At 33.3% G+C, this 17488-nt stretch overlaps 2 protein-coding genes across 3 annotated transcripts; both read left to right on the forward strand.

Moving 5' to 3' along the window:
* The first annotated feature begins 4992 nt into the window (after positions 1–4992).
* On the forward strand, positions 4993–6844 carry LOC102662671 (uncharacterized). The gene is made up of 5 exons (XM_026124153.2): positions 4993–5693; positions 5786–5862; positions 5998–6147; positions 6326–6459; positions 6567–6844. The coding sequence occupies exons 2-5, from the start codon at positions 5822–5824 to the stop codon at positions 6755–6757; spliced, it is 516 nt and encodes a 171-aa protein (XP_025979938.1). The 5' UTR covers positions 4993–5693; positions 5786–5821; the 3' UTR covers positions 6758–6844.
* A 1322-nt stretch (positions 6845–8166) lies between these two features.
* Positions 8167–17048, forward strand: LOC100819619 (uncharacterized protein slr1919). 2 transcript variants are annotated; one of them, XM_003536309.4, is made up of 16 exons: positions 8167–8947; positions 9048–9223; positions 10577–10742; positions 10935–10987; positions 11398–11541; positions 11674–11778; positions 11880–12005; positions 12219–12419; positions 12646–12752; positions 12852–13014; positions 13259–13324; positions 13661–13754; positions 14152–14264; positions 14650–14720; positions 15617–15767; positions 16274–17048. In XM_003536309.4, the coding sequence occupies exons 1-16, from the start codon at positions 8644–8646 to the stop codon at positions 16709–16711; spliced, it is 2478 nt and encodes an 825-aa protein (XP_003536357.1). In that variant the 5' UTR covers positions 8167–8643; the 3' UTR covers positions 16712–17048. The 2 variants fall into 2 exon arrangements, with proteins under 2 accessions (XP_003536357.1, XP_006589432.1); XM_006589369.3 differs by having other exon boundaries at positions 8490–8947; positions 9042–9223.
* Positions 17049–17488: the final 440 nt, after the last annotated feature.

Consider the following 17488-nt stretch of genomic DNA (forward strand, 5'->3'; position numbering starts at 1 on the left):
TCAAATAAATTCTAGGTTTTAATTTTAATTTGATTTCATAAAATACTGAACAATTTTATATGGTCACTGATAAAAAAAATGTATGGTAAATTTATTAATGTTTATAATAATTATATTAAAAACCATACTAATATTAATTTTTGATAAATTGATCATGTAAATTTTTGCACTAATAATTAATTTTTTTTACATTATATCCATTAAACATTAGTAATTATCTAAAAAAGAGAATTTAATGCTATGCACTTACACGTCAAACACTTTTATACAATTATTTAATTACAAATCATTATTAATATGACTTTTAAAATAATTAATTATTGTAAAAGTTAACATTTTTTTTTCATGTAAACAGAGGAAAATTTTGGTGGTTCAATTTTATGTTGTTTAATATGAAGTTAGAAGTTTAAGTAAATCAATGATAGTATTGCTTCTATTGAAAATTTCTAATCTAAGCAAGACACAACATTTTAATTGATATAGATAAAAAAAAATCATCATTAATAGTGACAATTCTAATCATAGTTATTTTGATTATTTAGTAGGTGTTAGTAACCATTAGGATTTTCTAAAACCTCTTTGACTAGGAATAATAAGGGAAATAATTATTCCATCAATTTAAATATTGAAATCAAAGTTTGTGATTCCATAATCATTAAAACTATTTTACACTGTTGTAACATTATAATTTTTTCCTTAAAAAACTAAAAAAATGATTATACACTAATAGTGTAAATCATCATTAAATCACAATTCATTATATATATGATAAATTGGTTTACTTTCATGGTAATCACTTTAAAGATTATATAAAAAATAAATTATAGTTAAATGATAATATAATATTACTCTATATTCCTATATGACCATTAAATTCAAATAAATATTGATAATCTCAAATATTTTATCTTTATTTATATACTTAATTTTTTTAATTATTTATATTTTTCTACTTATATTGTTCGTCTTTAATTCTAAATTAAATTTCAATAATTTTTTAAATAATTTGTCAATAATTAAATATAATATTGTATCATGATATAAATTATTCATCTTAAATATTAAATAAAATTTATGTGAATAAAATTATTTATTTATTATAAATTCTAATTATATAAAATAAACATTAATTAATTCATAACTTGCTTAAAAATAACTTAAAATTCTAATATATATATATATATTATGAATTTTAATTATAGTATAACCTGTATATTCAAAATTATTTAGTTACTATCAATTATTTATTTATTATAAATTTGAATTATATAAAATAAATATCTATTTACACAAGCTATAAAATGAAAAGTAGTGCAGGCGTGGATTTTTTTTTTTTTGGCCCCTGAAGGAGAGTATCACATTCATCTCATCCAACGGTTAAAAAGGGATGCTTGAGACAGAGCTGCGGGAGAGGATCCGCTTCCAGCTATCTATGCCTTCATATAGAAACGCAAAGTGTGCCACCACGACTATAATTACAGAACAGTAACCTTTGACATATGTCAACAACATCAACCTCCTTCTTTCATCGTATCATCATCTTCACCAACATGCAGATCTTAATAACAACAACACGTCTTTGTTGATTTTGTGGAGGAAATTATAAAAAACAGAGGAGAGAAGAGAGACAATACGTATGCGGAGGAAATAGAATTATTCTATTCTAATTCAAATTGTTCTCAGCAGCGATACAATAAATAGCAAAAGATAAACTAATTAGATAACAAGATATTAGCAAAACAGAATATTAAAACTAACTTGCTCCTTAAAGATAAGGAATCACTTATTGACTAGGCTAATCCATTAAAACTGACTTGCCCCTAAAATATAGAAAAATCAACTTATTTACTAAATCCTATTTTAAAAATTGAAAAATAAAATATTATGCAGTTACAAAAGTATATCTTCAACACTCCTCCTTCCTTTTGGAACTGCAAACTCCAATTCTTTGAGTTCAAGTTTGTTGATAGGTAATGACTTTGTAAACATATCAGCCAGTTGATCTTTAGACTTACAATAAATTAAGTTCACTTCACCACTTTGTTGCATCTTTATCAAATAATAGAACTTGATGTTGAAATGTTTAGTCTTCCCATGACACACGGGATTGTTTGCAATAGCAATGTCTACTTGATTGTCAACAAAAATTCTAGTTTTGTTCTTTTGAGCAAATAGAATGTTTGGCCTTGTTGTAGTGAGATACATTAGACATCCAATCAAGCTCCCACAATATCTTTCATCAATGTTATCAACACATTCTTCCTTGTTGAACTTCACCTTTTGATTCATTGGTGTGCTAACAGATTTGCATTCCTCCATTTGAAACTTATTCAAATTTTCTTTTGCATATTTCCTTTTTTTCATGTTTAGCATTCTTTCAAGATGACAATGATCAAGTCTCTTGTGCCAGAGTTCCGTGGGTGTGACTTGAGTGAAATAGGCTGTATGCTCCTCCTCTGCTGGATCAAATGAAAAACTTTTACCTTTCATTTTAATCCTTAGAACTTCCCGGCCAAAATTATCATAGATAAAGCAATGTTGATGTTCAAAGGACACTTTAAATCCCTTTTTAATCAATTGACCTACGCTTAGCAAGTTTTGGTCAATGTTAGGTACATAAAGAACATCTGATATTAATTTGATACCTGAACACGTTGAAATTGCAACAGTTCCTTTTCCTTTTACAAGAATATAGCCACCATTCCCAATTCTGACCTTTGAGACATTAGTTGGCTTCAAAACCTTGAATAGAGTCTTATCATATGCCATGTGGTTTGTACAACCACTATCAATCAACCAACTTTCACTTGATTCACTACTCAAGAAGCATGTGGCCACAAACAGTTGGTCCTCCTCGTCTTGATTAGCAATCTGAGCTCCCTCATCATGGTGATTTTTGTTGGGGCAGATCACCGCTTCATGTCCTATCTGGTTGCACTTGTTACATTTTGCATCTGGTCTCCTCCAACATCTGAAAGGTGCATGACCTTTTTTGCCACAATGCTGACAAGGTGGATAATTTTTCTTTTTATCCTTACCTTTGTTTTGGTTGTTTGCATTATTTTCGATGCTTGTTGGTTGACTCTTCTTGAAAAAATCTTTTTTGCTTTCATCAACTTCATGATGTTTGGCGGGCAAAGCACCTTCGACAACACAATCTTGCCTCATCAACCTTCGCTGCTCTTGAGCTTGCAGGGCATGTAGCACTTCTGCCAATGTGATTTTCAACAGATCCTTTGTGTTCTCCAATGAAGCTATAGATGCTTCATACCTCTCCGGCACCGTTACCAAAATTTTCTCTACAATTCTCGAATCAGCAAAATCACTTCCCAACAACTATATCTTGTTGGCAATACCCAACAATTTGTTTGAGTATTCTTTGATTGTCTCTGACTCTTTCATTCTTTGAAGCTCAAATTCCCTCCTTAAATTTAGCACTTGCATGCTTCGTATTCTATCATCTCCAGCGTATTCCTCTTTCAGATAATCCCAAATTGCTTTGGGTGATTTAAGAGTCATGATTCTGATGAATATCATTTGTGAAACACCAGTGAACAAACATGATCTCGCCTTTGCCTTCTTCATCTTTCTTTCCTTGTGATTTTTAATTTGGGCCATGGTGGGATTTTCAGGCAGCGGAAATATTTCATAATCCTCTTCCACAGCATCCCATAAATCCAAAGACTCCATGTAGGATTGCATTTTCACTTCCTAAAGATCATAATTCTCTCCATCAAAGATTGGAAGAGTTATGTGGGAAAAACTTGCTTCACCTTCCATGGTAGATGTCCCGTAAGAATAAGGCTCTGATACCAATTGTTGGTTTTGTGGAGGAAATTATAAAAAACAGAGGAGAGAAGAGAGACAATGCGTATGCGGAGGAAATAGAATTATTCTATTCTAATTCAAATTGTTCTCAGCAGCGATACAATAAATAGCAAAAGATAAACTAATTAGATAACAAGATATTAGCAAAACAGAATATTAAAACTAACTTGCTCCTTAAAGATAAGGAATCACTTATTGACTAGGCTAATCCATTAAAACTGACTTACCCCTAAAATATAGAAAAATCAACTTATTTACTAAATCCTATTTTAAAAATTAAAAAATAAAATATTATGCAGTTACAAAAGTATATCTTCAACAGTCTTCATTTTCTTCTTCTTTTCTCATCACCCTTCATTCAAGGTATACATCAATTCACATATGATATGACATGTCAATGCGTGTATTCTTTATTTTTCATCTTCTCTACCCCAACACAAAATTCTGAGTTCTCATGCACCCTTTGCGTTTCTAACTTTTAGGTTTCCAGCCACTGCCAGCACCAACCTCTGGTGGTGATCATGATTTCCAAGTGGAGGAGTGTGGGTTCTTTGTTAGTGTCATTAACCAATTAGCGGGCTACCGTGGAAATGGTAAGCTCTTGATAAATTAACCCAAAAAATATTCATGCACACCACTTGTGAAAAATTATATTGTATTTATCAGTATGCTTAAATTAAACTCTTTATTTATGTTATTATATAATTAGTCTGTAACAAGAAAATAAGTCATGCATTGAGTTTTACACATTGTTATTTAATTTAACCTATAATAAATTTGTTAACTTTCGTTATAATTATCATAAAAGTCTTATTAGATGTTACACTCTTGGTTAAATTTTATAACTTTGTTTACAATATTTGTTTTATATTCTTGTTACTGTTTATTTTAAAATATAATATTATTCATTTCAATTATTTTGATTTACAGTTTAAACTAACTAGTAGTTTTAAACGGATGCTTACTGATGTTTTCCCTGCCATTCACTGAAGATAATCAACTTTAGAAGTAAATTTATTCCACATACTAGTTTTCACTTTAAGAAAAGAATTCCAAACATGGTAAAATAAATTGACAGCTATTCATAATTTTCCTTTTCAAAAATTTGGCTGCTTCTTACACCGAACATAGTTGCGACAATGTTTATTTTCATTAGGGGAAACTTGAAGTTGATGGTACCCTCAAAACCTATTTTAGTTCTTCCTGCTTCAGATTCTAGCAATAATAAAATGCAACTACATTTTGGTGGTATAGTGAAAAGATTCTTAATTCTTATGTCTTCAGCGTCCAAAGAGAAAAGGCTCAAGATTGCATGGAGTCAATTAAGAAAGGAGAAGCAGATTTGGTGAACTTAGAAGCAGGGCTTGCTTATAATGCATTCATCAACCACTCATGAAAGCCATAGCCAATGTGATGTACTATGACCATTCCAAAACCTATGAAGCTGTTGCAGTCGTAAACAGAAGGGCATGTGAGAAAAATGAAAAGATCAGCTTAATGGACTTCAAAAGCCACAAGTCATGCCATGGTGGTTACTCCACAGCAGCTGGATGGAACTACCCCATCAACTAGATCAAAAATTTAATCAACAACGAAGATCTGAATGACAGAGAAATTGCAACTAGTTTCTTCCCTTGTGTTTGTGCTCCATCAGAGGTTGAAGGTTTTGATATATGCAGTGCATGCAGCAAAGAGAATGAAACATGCCCTGAAAAGGGTTTGTACTCTGATCATTCGGGAGCTTTTAGGTGCCTTGTGGAGGAATTGGGAGACATTGCTTTTGTCAAGGGTGATACTGTGTTGCTCTATTCTATGGAGGGGCCTCATAGCCAACTATGGTCAACCAAGTCTGTTAGGGACTTCATGTGTGTACCTTGCCTTAATAATTTTTCACATAATAAATGCACAAAGTAAAAATGTGTTTCCTCAACTGAATTATTCAATTGATTAACTGCAGGTATCTTTGTCCTCAAGGGGGTTGCAGAGAAAATCAATGGCTATCCTGGAGATTGTTCGTAAGTTTTTAAAACTTAGGTAATGATTTGTATATAAATCCTTGTTTTCATCTTGTCATCTTAGTCTTAACTGCATGTTCAATAAGAGAAAATATGGATTCCTAGTAAACCTGCAAGATACACTCTCGTCAGTTTTTTCTTGATTCATAACCAGATTTGGAGCCGTTCCTGCAAATGTGAAAATGGCACATAACTCAATGCCCAACAAAAAGAGAGAGCATATTTTAGAAACATTGACGAATAGTAGTTTGCTGGATGCTCTTTATGCCCCAAACAACGTTCTCATCCACTTATTTAGTCCAAGGTAAAATAGGATATCTTGGCATGAGAAGTTCTTATTGTGGTCTATAACAGGTTTGAATATCACAGTATATGCCATTTGAGTTAAAAGTAAAATTCCAATATCTAATATCTGGATGAAAACAGTGCTAAGTACAATGGCACTAATAGAAATATGTCTCAAATTCAACTCTCTATTACAGTACCCAAGGACTAACCATGATTGAAAAAGTCACAAGGCTATATCTGAGGAAATCAGCTTCAATCTCACAGAGCATACTAAAATTGAATGCTCCAGAAACCAGAGTCGCCTCGTATGAAGCAGATAACAGTTCAGGTAAAGTTTAATTAAATTCCATCCTCTATTTAGAGTAATATATTTATGATTGAAGAAATCATAGTTTTATTGCTGCACTAACTTTATTCCCTCATACGCCTTAACAGACGAATCTTCTTCATCTTCATACATTTGCTGTTCGCAAGTAATGACTATGCTCACTCCTGATGTTACCGCTGATACTTGGAATCACTCCAAAATAGAAGAAACTTGGTATTATTCTATCAAGTTACTGAAAGTACTATTTTGTTTGATGTGGGAAGTATTGGCAAAAAAACTAAACATGATGAGCTACTGATAAATAAATAAAAAAAAGTCATGGTTTTGCATTTAGTTCCTTTCCTGTACTCGTAGGTTTCAATAATGAAAAGTAGTCTTGTTCACAGAATTCTGACCCTTGACATTGGTTTTAAGAAATTTACCAATTTTGGATGAAAAATGTTTCTTTTTCCCATTTAAGTTTATCACCTTGTTCATTGTCAACCCGCATGTACAGATATTTGAAAGACTGTTGTGGACATACCTCAGATAGCTTTTAAAAAAAAAGACTACATACCTCAGAATCAACATGCTATACCAGTTTTAACAGTTTTATCAGCTTATCGATGAAGCTTTATACACAAGGTACATAAGAATTAATATATAAAAAGTATGAGTAGGGAGATTACCAGTGCTCCATGATCAAGGAAAGTGCTCAGGCCCCACGAACAAAATCATTCTGCCAAATAGATATATACAACAAGTTAATGTTTATGTCACATTTAAAAGCCTCATTTGTGGGCATGAACTAGTAAAGTAAAGGTTATGGAAGAAATTTGTAAATAAAATATAAATATACTCTACTTTTGATGATTATATATGGAAAATCATTTATAATCTCTATGATCACCAAATGTTTGATATTTTCTTTTTTTTACAGTTAAAAATGTTTGATAGTTTCTTTGATCGAGCTCTAAGATACTTTTATGATAGTTCTTTTTGCTGGCATGGCAATGGGCTAGTGGAAAATGATTGGTACACAGGCAAAGACAATTCAAGTCAATAAAAATGTCAGTTGAGTGACAATAATCATCACAAAAGTGTATCTAACATTATTTACGATGATCTATTTATAAGGATATTTTAGACTCTCAAAGCAACTTGGAGATTATGAATCTTATTCGATCAATTAGCATTTTATGACCCCAAAACTCTTGGAGAACATTGTGAAAGTCATTATCATGGATATGATGCCAATAGCATTTCAATCCAAGGGCAAGCTGCATAAGCGACTATTGTCATTACTTGTAGCTCTCTTAATTTGTATCCTCTTTGGGTATCTTGCTGTTGCTGGCTTCTATTTAGTCCTTTACTTACAGAAAAAATCAATGTTTACCTCAATTTGAAGAAGCGAATGAAGAGGAAGATAAAAAGAAGAAAAAATACAAAATGAAAATGAGACGGAAGAGAAAATAAATATATAATACACCACTTTCATTGAATTGCAAGTTTCAAACTTCTCCTTTGATCCTGCAACGTCTTATTACTGCTTTCACTTTTCTCCGCGCTTCTCTCAATTTGGTCCATCTCATCCATTGAAGTCTCAAAAACCCAAATATAGATTTTTTTTTTCCCCCATGCGCAATGCGTGTTAGCTAGTCAAAGTAGACCAAAAACCTAACTACATCATAAGCTTCAAAAATGGATTGAATTTCACGAAGATATAACGTGTTTAAAGTAAATCCCCTCCCTAATAATAATATATCATAATCTTAAACAAAATAAAAAGTAAGTCATAGAAGAAAATATCCTAAATTTTTGTAAAGTACAATCGAAATACTTTTAGACCATGATTCATAGTCGACTAAAAAAAACCTTGGTAGCAAGAATAAAAAGTGAAACACCACAATTTTTATTTTTTGGACACATGTCAGTATCACATTTAAACAAAGTAAGATTTGTGATATTGAAATAAAATCAAATAGTATTGTCGTAATTAAAGGAAGAAATAAATAAAAGTTTGATTGGTAAACGCAAATGCAATTGAAGTGTTTGTTGGTGTCAGTTATTTTGTGATTCATCTATCGTCTATCGTATCCCAACTTTACCCCACAACCACACATACACACACCACGACACTATTCTCTTCTCTTCGCTCCTTCACTTCAACTTCAACGCCGCCTTTTGAGTCTCTTCCCGCCCATCATGGCGACGGTGCTAGCACCGCCACCGTCGCTCACCGTGCGCGCCTCCTCGTGCCGCCGGCATAGCAAGAAGAAGCAGCAGCAGAAGCGAGCATTGGGAGACTTCAGCCTCTTCGCACAAGTGGTTCGCAAGGACGTGGAATTCCTCAAGAGAGGAATCGATAACGGTGTTGCCTGGGCCAAGGAGACCTTCCGCATTCCCGAGGTTGCCAAGAAAATCGACGACGTTGTTTGGCTCCGCAATCTCGAAGACCCTACCTCTCCTCCTCTTCCTTCTCCTTCCTGGCCCCAACCTTGTTACCCAGGTTTCCCTCTACAACCCTAATTCCATCTCAATTTTTCTATATCAGAATTCCTATTGTGAATTATAGTAGTTTTAAGTGATCTAAGTGCTCTAAGATGCAGGGCTAACTGGAGTGGATTTGCTCATGTATGATCTCAAGGCTTTTGAAGCTTATGCTTCTTACTTCTACTATTTCTCTAAGCTTTGGACCAGGCCGCTCCCTCAAGATTATGATCCTCAGCAAGTTGCTCAGTATTTTAGTGTTCGGCCCCATCTGGTCACCCTTCGTGTTCTTGAGGTACTTGTTTTGTTTCACTATTTCAATACAAACCCGCAGTCCGAAATTCTGTCTACCACTCTTCCATTTTCATTCGTTTCATTAACCATTAGGTTAAGTTTTAAATATTTACTTGAACTGTAATATGTCAAAATATTTGTTTTATCTAGTTTTCCTTTCGGATTGACTCTCTACGGCCTAAGGTTTAGGAAGGATTCTAGGTCCAATTCTCTCATACAAGCAATAGCTGTTCTTGTTCCTTTATTTTCTTTGTTCCATCATAGGACGATATACCCTTTATAATGACTTTGGCAATACTCCTCCCTTGAGCTAATCTTTTAGGTTTAGTTAGATGCAGTCCTTTCTCAATTCTAATTAATGACATTAGAGTCTATCCTTGCCTTGATGTTTGGCTACATGGACCTGTCCTATCCTACAAGTTTCATGGTCCAAATATCTAGTCCTGGGTGTGAACTTGGTGTGTTATAATCCTGCATTGGTTGGGTATATAGGCAAAGCTTCCCTTACAATGACTTTGACAATCCTTCCCCTATGAGCTAGCTTTTGGGGTTAAGTTGGACAATAGTAGTCAGTACACACACACACACAAATCAATTTACTTTGATGTGGGTTACATCCATTCTTACATCATCAATAAGTTTATGTGAAATGTGATTTTTATCAATCTAATAATTGAATTATAATTATATTTTACTTAAATTATTTGTGTCAAATCTTGTAAAATTTGGACAACAATAAAAAGGTAGCCAACTAGTTCCTAATTTCATATATTTTAAAAGTATATATTATGTCAATTTTGATGTGCATGAATTAGGTATTGAATAATTTTGGATTAATCTAAAATTTTGCAGGTATATACTCCCTCCATCCCAAAATAAGTGTCGCATCTAGAAAAAAATTTGTCTCAAAATAAGTGTTGTATTTGACTTTTCAATGTAATATTAATTGCTCTTTTCCACCAATACCCCTAATAAATGTCATTTTAGTTTGTGAATCTAATATTAATACTATTCTCTTTCATCTATTTAATAAGGTTAGTTTTGTAAAACTACTACTCTCTTTCATCTATTTATTAGCTTTTCTTGGTCTATGTAAACCAACCTAGGACGACACTTATTTTGGGACAAAAGGGAGTATGATAGAAACTTTTAATTCAATAGTGGTTTTTTGATATATCCAGTAGAAGATTATTTAATGGTGTAAAAGTGAGTGTAAGTGTTTAACTCACTTTGGTGTAAACTATTTCCTCCTACACATATACACATATTCTGATGGGTCTGAAATTGGTTTCAAGATGCATTCTTCACTCTTTTTTGAAGTGTATCTTTATTGAGTTATATTTCATTCTGGAAGGTACTTTTCTCCTTTGCCACTGCTATGATCAGTATTCGAACTTCAGGATTTAGCAAGTTTCTACGGCTAATTCCTGAAGAGGATGTGGATGATACATCATCTCAGTATAATTTTGGAATGGTGTTAAAGGAAACATTGCTTAATCTTGGCCCTACCTTTATAAAAGGTGAGGATTTGAATCTATTTGACATCTTAATATGATTGTTAAAATAAACTCTTATTCATCATTTAATTATCACACTTTAGATGACTTTTGTAATTCCTATTGCTTTAAAAAAAATTGTTGGGGCTTTCATTTCTCTCATGCAGTCACAAGATTATCAATATCCTTGTTACATTCATTTGATTGCTGATGCAGTTGGTCAGTCCCTTTCCACAAGGCCAGATATCATTGGTGTTGAGATGTCCAAGGTTAGATTGAAAACTGTCTTTATTGCCATTTATTTACCGTCAAACATTTCTTTCTCTTGATGAATTTTGAAAGATAGGGCAAATTATTGGTTATTGGCAGCAATACCATCTTGTTTTTTATGATAATATGTGGTTCTATAATTTATAAAATTTATTTGTGACCACACTATTTTTTATTGCATATGTAATTTAGCAGCAACACTAATTTGCATAAAAGGTGTTTTTTTTCTCTTCATCTCTGTTTGTTTAGATGAAACTTCTGACAAAATATACCGTAACTGTAAGTTATAAAATTTCATCTGAACTCTTTGAATGACATTGTGCCTTTCTATCACGATTTTAATGCTACTAACATAATGATCGGATTGGCAATACGTGTATATATATATTCAGTTGTGTTCTTCTTGCAGGCATTGTCAGAATTGCATGATCAAATCCCTCCTTTTCCCAGGACTGTTGCTATGAAGATTATGGAGGAAGAATTTGGTTGTCCTCTGGAATCATTCTTTAGTTACATTTCTGAGGAACCTATAGCTGCTGCATCCTTTGGTCAGGTACTTTTTGCTATGACAAGGGAGTCCATTTATAATTAATTATTATGCTGAGAGTTGGATGCTTTTATTTGGAACTTGGAAGCATTGATGTGATGATATGTCTTGCTCATTTTATGTTTCTGTATTTTCTAGGTTTACTTTGCCCGTACTACTGATGGTAATAATGTTGCTGTTAAAGTTCAGCGTCCTAATTTGCATCATGTGGTGGTTCGGGATATCTACATCCTTCGCCTTGGGGTTTGTATTTACTATTAATCTCTAGTAATATTTTAATTTTTACGTGTATTACTCTACCCTGCATGAAATTCTAAAATGAGTGTTTAAATTATCCATTTCAGTTGGGGCTGCTGCAAAAGATTGCCAAGAGAAAGAGTGACCCTCGCCTATATGCTGATGAACTAGGGAAAGGTTTTGTTGGTGAATTGGATTACACTTTAGAGGCTGCAAATGCTTCAAAGTTTCTGGTAATAAATAGATGACATATCAATTGGAGCTTTATTATGTTTACACTATACATATTGATGAATTCTAGAACTGCATAATTTAGAGCATTGATGAAATCTTTTATCAGGTTTTAACTTTTAATGTGAAGCTACCTTGAATTGGTTTCTGACAAAAATCACAAAACAGCAGTAAATGCTTTGCTCTTTGAATTGACATGTTATTGCTAAATGCAGGAAGTTCACTCTTCCTTTACTTTTATGAATGTGCCAAAAGTATTTCCACATTTAACTCGAAAGAGAGTTCTGACCATGGAGTGGATGGTTGGTGAAAGTCCAACAGATTTGCTCTCTGTGACTGCTGGAAACTCTGTTGGAAATGTCTCTGAATATTCAGAAAGGCAGAAATTAGATGCAAAAAGGCGTCTTCTTGATCTGGTATGTAAACAAAAATGCAATCATCCATTTAGGTAGTGGTAAAATTTCTTCATCAATCCTCCGTTTAGCTTATTTGACCATTGTGACTCAACTGAAATTTTCTCATCAAGAATGATTGATTCTACTAAAATCTTGCTTTGTTTGATGTCTGAGACTCTGAGTGTTTCACTATATTGAAATAGTCACATTCAATTAATTTTTCACTTTTACATATTGATTAACTCAGGTCAGCAAAGGCATTGAATCAACATTGGTGCAACTTCTTGAAACAGGCTTATTACATGCTGATCCACATCCTGGTAACTTGCGTTACACTTCCTCAGGACAAATAGGGTATTTCTTTTTCCTTCCCTATTCATTCTGAATAAATTATGGTTTCCCTTCATCACAAAAATCTAAAAGAATTTTTTCACTTCTTTGTATGTGTGACAGGTTTCTGGATTTTGGTTTGCTCTGTCAAATGGAAAAAAGGCATCAGCTTGCTATGCTGGCTTCAATTATTCATATAGTAAATGGTGACTGGGCATCCCTTGTCCGTGCTCTGGTTGATATGGATGTTGTGAGGCCAGGGACAAATATCAGACTTGTTACCCTGGTATAGTACTTGTATCTCAGGATTTAATCATCTTGCCATTGAATATTTAAATCAAATAAGAACAGCATTCTCATATACCTGGGTTTTTGTTATTCTGAAACTTATGTTCACACTATGACTTTCTGAATAAAACTTCGTACCCCATTGCCCAGAGGTTCTTCGCTATGTGAAGGTATGGGGGAGGGATGTTGTACGCAGCCTTACCCTTACACTATGACTTTCTGAATGTATGTTAAATTTTCAGGAACTGGAACAAGCCTTGGGAGAAGTAGAATTTAAAGAAGGAATTCCTGATGTGAAGTTTAGCAGGGTGAGAGTCATCTTTAAGAAGAATAGTAATTGAATTATGTGTGTCAGATGACTGTGCAAACCACTGTCTGTGAGTGTCAAGGAATATGGAAATAATAAGATTCCTAGCCAGTTTTGGACCAACCTTAACTAAAATAGAATGCATCATCCACTATCTGAAGCTAACTATAACTGAAAAGAAAATTACACTTCTAAAACTAAAATGACTATGAGCAATGTCCAAAGTATGTGCAGTATCAGAAATCAACCATGTATACTTAGTTTTCTATATTTACTATTATTTTTTGCTTTTGTAAACTTCTTGAGTTAACTGAATTTTTGATGAATTTTTCTGAAGGTTCTGGGAAAGATTTGGACTGTAGCACTCAAGCATCATTTCCGCATGCCACCATATTATACACTTGTCTTGCGATCCCTAGCTTCATTGGAAGGTAAACTTTCAATACCACATGTGGATTACTTCTTGGTTGCTCATTTATTGTCATACTAATAAATTCTGCTTCTATTCACTATGAATATTTATGCTATATTTCTCACCCACCCACATAAGAGCCTTTTGGACCTGAAGTGTGGATAATGCACAAGTTCACCTACCTTGTGCTAAAATTCAACTATTTATTAGAAGTATGGAATCAACAAGGATTGAACTCTAAACCAATTAGTCAGAGACTTCGATACCAATACCATGTCATGAACCAACATTTCCAAAAGTTTAAGTTGTAATGTAAAGATACATGAATGGTTCCATACTATATTTCTAATCATATTGAATTTCTAATATTTCCTTTACATTATCTTTTAACTCATTTTAATTTGAAACAATTTCAGGTTTGGCTATTGCTGCAGATACAAATTTCAAGACTTTTGAAGCTGCATATCCTTATGTTGTTCGGAAACTTCTCACAGAGAACTCAGCTGCAACAAGGAATATATTGCATTCGGTATTATAAGACCTTGAACAATGAGTTTTGCGCCAATAGTATGAAGAGCTGTAACATAAAACATCTCATCATGTGTTTGTTGTTATTTGCTGATGTTACAGCATAGAGAATATATTCTGAGCATCTTTCTTTGAGAAAAAATGAGAAGAAATTTAATAATATGTTTTTATATATTAATCCTGTTCAAACTTTAGCCACACATTTTTTTAACATGTCTTGTCAAATCAATCATCATAGTTTTGCATATTTCATCTATGTGAACTACTAGACATGATCTCTATGGTACTGATGGCTGTTATGAACGTGTACTCCATACAGTTTCTTCTTAATATATCCTAGACATTATTCATTTTTTTCTCTCTAAACTCTGTTTTCTCCTGTTAAGGTGCTTCTAAACCAAAGGAAGGAGTTCCAGTGGCAAAGACTTTCCCTGTTCTTGAGGGTAGGGGCAACCAGGTATGTCACGGTGACATCCCAGGGAGTATGCTCTCTGGGAAGTAGCTCTGTTTTTTCTAATCTATATTTTATATTTTTTTAATGCTTAGTTTCTGACCTAATATTTATCTTTTTTCTACGATCTATCTACTTTGTATTTTCAGTTTCATCTACAAACTATGTAGTAAACAGCAAGGCCTCTTTGATTGAAAAGATTAAAATGAAAAATGCCAATTGCTATCTAATTCAAATTAAACACACAGTGGCATGCACTTGAAGCTCTTTTTGTGGTGCCTCTTAGAAATTTACACCAGAGCTGGTAATTGCTATTAGTGGTGTTGCCCTAATGTTCTCCTACCCATTCCTTTAAGCCATTATATTATGCAAAATAACCATTCCAATTGGTTATTTTCTGTAAATATTTTTAACATGAGTTTCTTATTTGGAATTATCCCAAAATTTGTTCAAGTCTCCTAACCAAATTCTTTGACAGTCCTACACCATCAAAATACAGTGTTCTTAACCCTCTAGGTCCTGTACTGTTGATATTGCTACTCATCTCAAAGGAATCTTCACTAACTTGCAATCATGTTGAACTTCATTCTCAAACATACGCAAAGAATCAAATTTCTATTACACCTAAATACACAAAAAAATTTACAGTGCCATTTTTATACATTTATTATTTTATCGTGAAAGCTCCCTTTTCTACAAATACTGACCTTCTACAGGTAAATCTGTAAACCTAGTGCCTAATAACTGTCTACTTCACTTTTGTCATGCACTCAAACTGATCTTCGTGCAACAGACAATATGCCTTAGGCTGGCCTGTTTTAGTTAATACACTATTTACTTAATAAATTGTTGTTTTTTTACTGTTGTGGATGTAGTGTCTCATACTTTTGATATCTTGCCAGGAAAGCCTTGCGACTAGTGGCATCAAATAGTGAGACTTCCCTTGATCATTCAACAAGTAAGGCCACTGATACAATTGATATTGCATATTTGGTTTTGAGGCTTTTACCATCCAAAGATGGTGTTGCTATCAGAAGACTTCTCATGACTGCTGTGAGTTCCCATAAGCTGTCTATCTTGCTTCTTTTATGTACTTGAATATTCTGTCACCATTCCTATCTTATTTGTCTATATTGGTTGTTTGTTATGTTCTAGTGCTCCTCCATGCCTAGCAATAGATATCTGGTTAGTATATTTGCCATACGTGGTTGTAAATGAAAAATTGCTGATTTTGTGGGAACAAGGTTACCAAATTCTCTTGTAGGCTGGCTTTGATTTTCTTTTTGTGTGTGTGTATATGGATTAAATTAGTTCCAGTTTATTGTCATTGCATTGTACACAGCTTACCAGGTTGCCCAAGCTTCTAGTGGGTTCATTGTCAATAACTTTTAATTGTATCAAATAAAATATTCATTATACTGAGTCTTGCATTATTAGTTGGAGTGTTTGATTACTGCACTGCAGTGTATTATTAGTGGGCAGGGAAAACTGAATATGCTTGTTTGAAGATTTTCTATAGTTATGTAATGTATGAAACTTACTTTCCATTGAATGTACAGGATGGAGCTTCATTAATCAAAGCAATGGTCTCGAAGGAGGGGGAGTTTTTCCGTGAACAACTCTGCAAGATCATAGTTGGCATACTGTACCAATGGATGATTAAATTATTTGGACAAGGAATTACAATTACTCAGTATTCCCGGATGGTATTGGCTAACGGACCTAGCAGCAAAGAATCAGGTCTATCCCCTAGATCATCTTTGCCTACATATGATTACAATTCCATCTTTAGAGATCGGCGACTTCGGGTGATATTCTCTAAGGTTCTAAAATCTGCAAGTAGGGATAAAATATTGATGCTGCGGTTCTCCTGGGCTTCCCTTAAAATAATTATTACAGCTTCAACTTTGGCTTGCCACCAGCTTGTCGTGTCTCTGTCTGAAGCTTACTTGAGCAAAATATTTGATGCTCCAAAGAGATACGCAGTCAGTGCATGAAATTATTCAGTTTTCTCAGCAGAAAGAGAGCATTCTTATCCAACAATTTTCAAAAAAAAAAGAAAAAAAGAGGATGAGAAACAAAGGTTAATTTCTGCTAACAAAAGCAATTGTATTTGTAGCTTAAGTTGGGTATTTTAGATTTAGAGAAAATTTGGTGTCGGGCAGGTGAGATGTAGGCATAGGATTGCAATGTCTTTTAGTTACGGTTTATATATGGGGAAACTCGGTACGCTGTACTGATCCTGCTATCAATATCTAGATACCTTACATGTACAGTTTCATGTAAAGTGTTCAATTTTTTTATATAAGAATAAAAATGTCTTTTGGTTACTAATTTCTTTGTTTCTGTCGTCAGTACATATAGTTACTGACACTTTATAGTTATTTTTTTGTTATTTCCATTTGGTTGCTAATCAGTCTCCGGTCGAAAATTAAGAAACTTATTTTAGTTATTCCCTAAGTGAAGAATTGATGATAGTGCGAGAGGGGAGATGCATCGGATGTCATAAAATTTTATTAGCAACAATCCTCAAACTAATGATTAATCCTCAAATGTGATCAATCATGTTTTTATTATCCATGAGACTCGAATTCAAAATATTACTTAAGTGATCAAATTCAATATCACTCAGAATTAACAATTTGTTAATATTAGAATGATAGTTTGAATTGTTATCTTACTTTTTTTTTCATAATTGATATATTACATTTGGAGTCTAAAATAAAAACACATAAGAAGTGTTAGTTTTAAGTTATTAAGGAAAATTCTCGGGA

This window comes from Glycine max, chromosome 10 (assembly GCF_000004515.6).
Source record: "Glycine max cultivar Williams 82 chromosome 10, Glycine_max_v4.0, whole genome shotgun sequence".
Classification (NCBI taxonomy): Eukaryota; Viridiplantae; Streptophyta; class Magnoliopsida; order Fabales; family Fabaceae; genus Glycine; species Glycine max.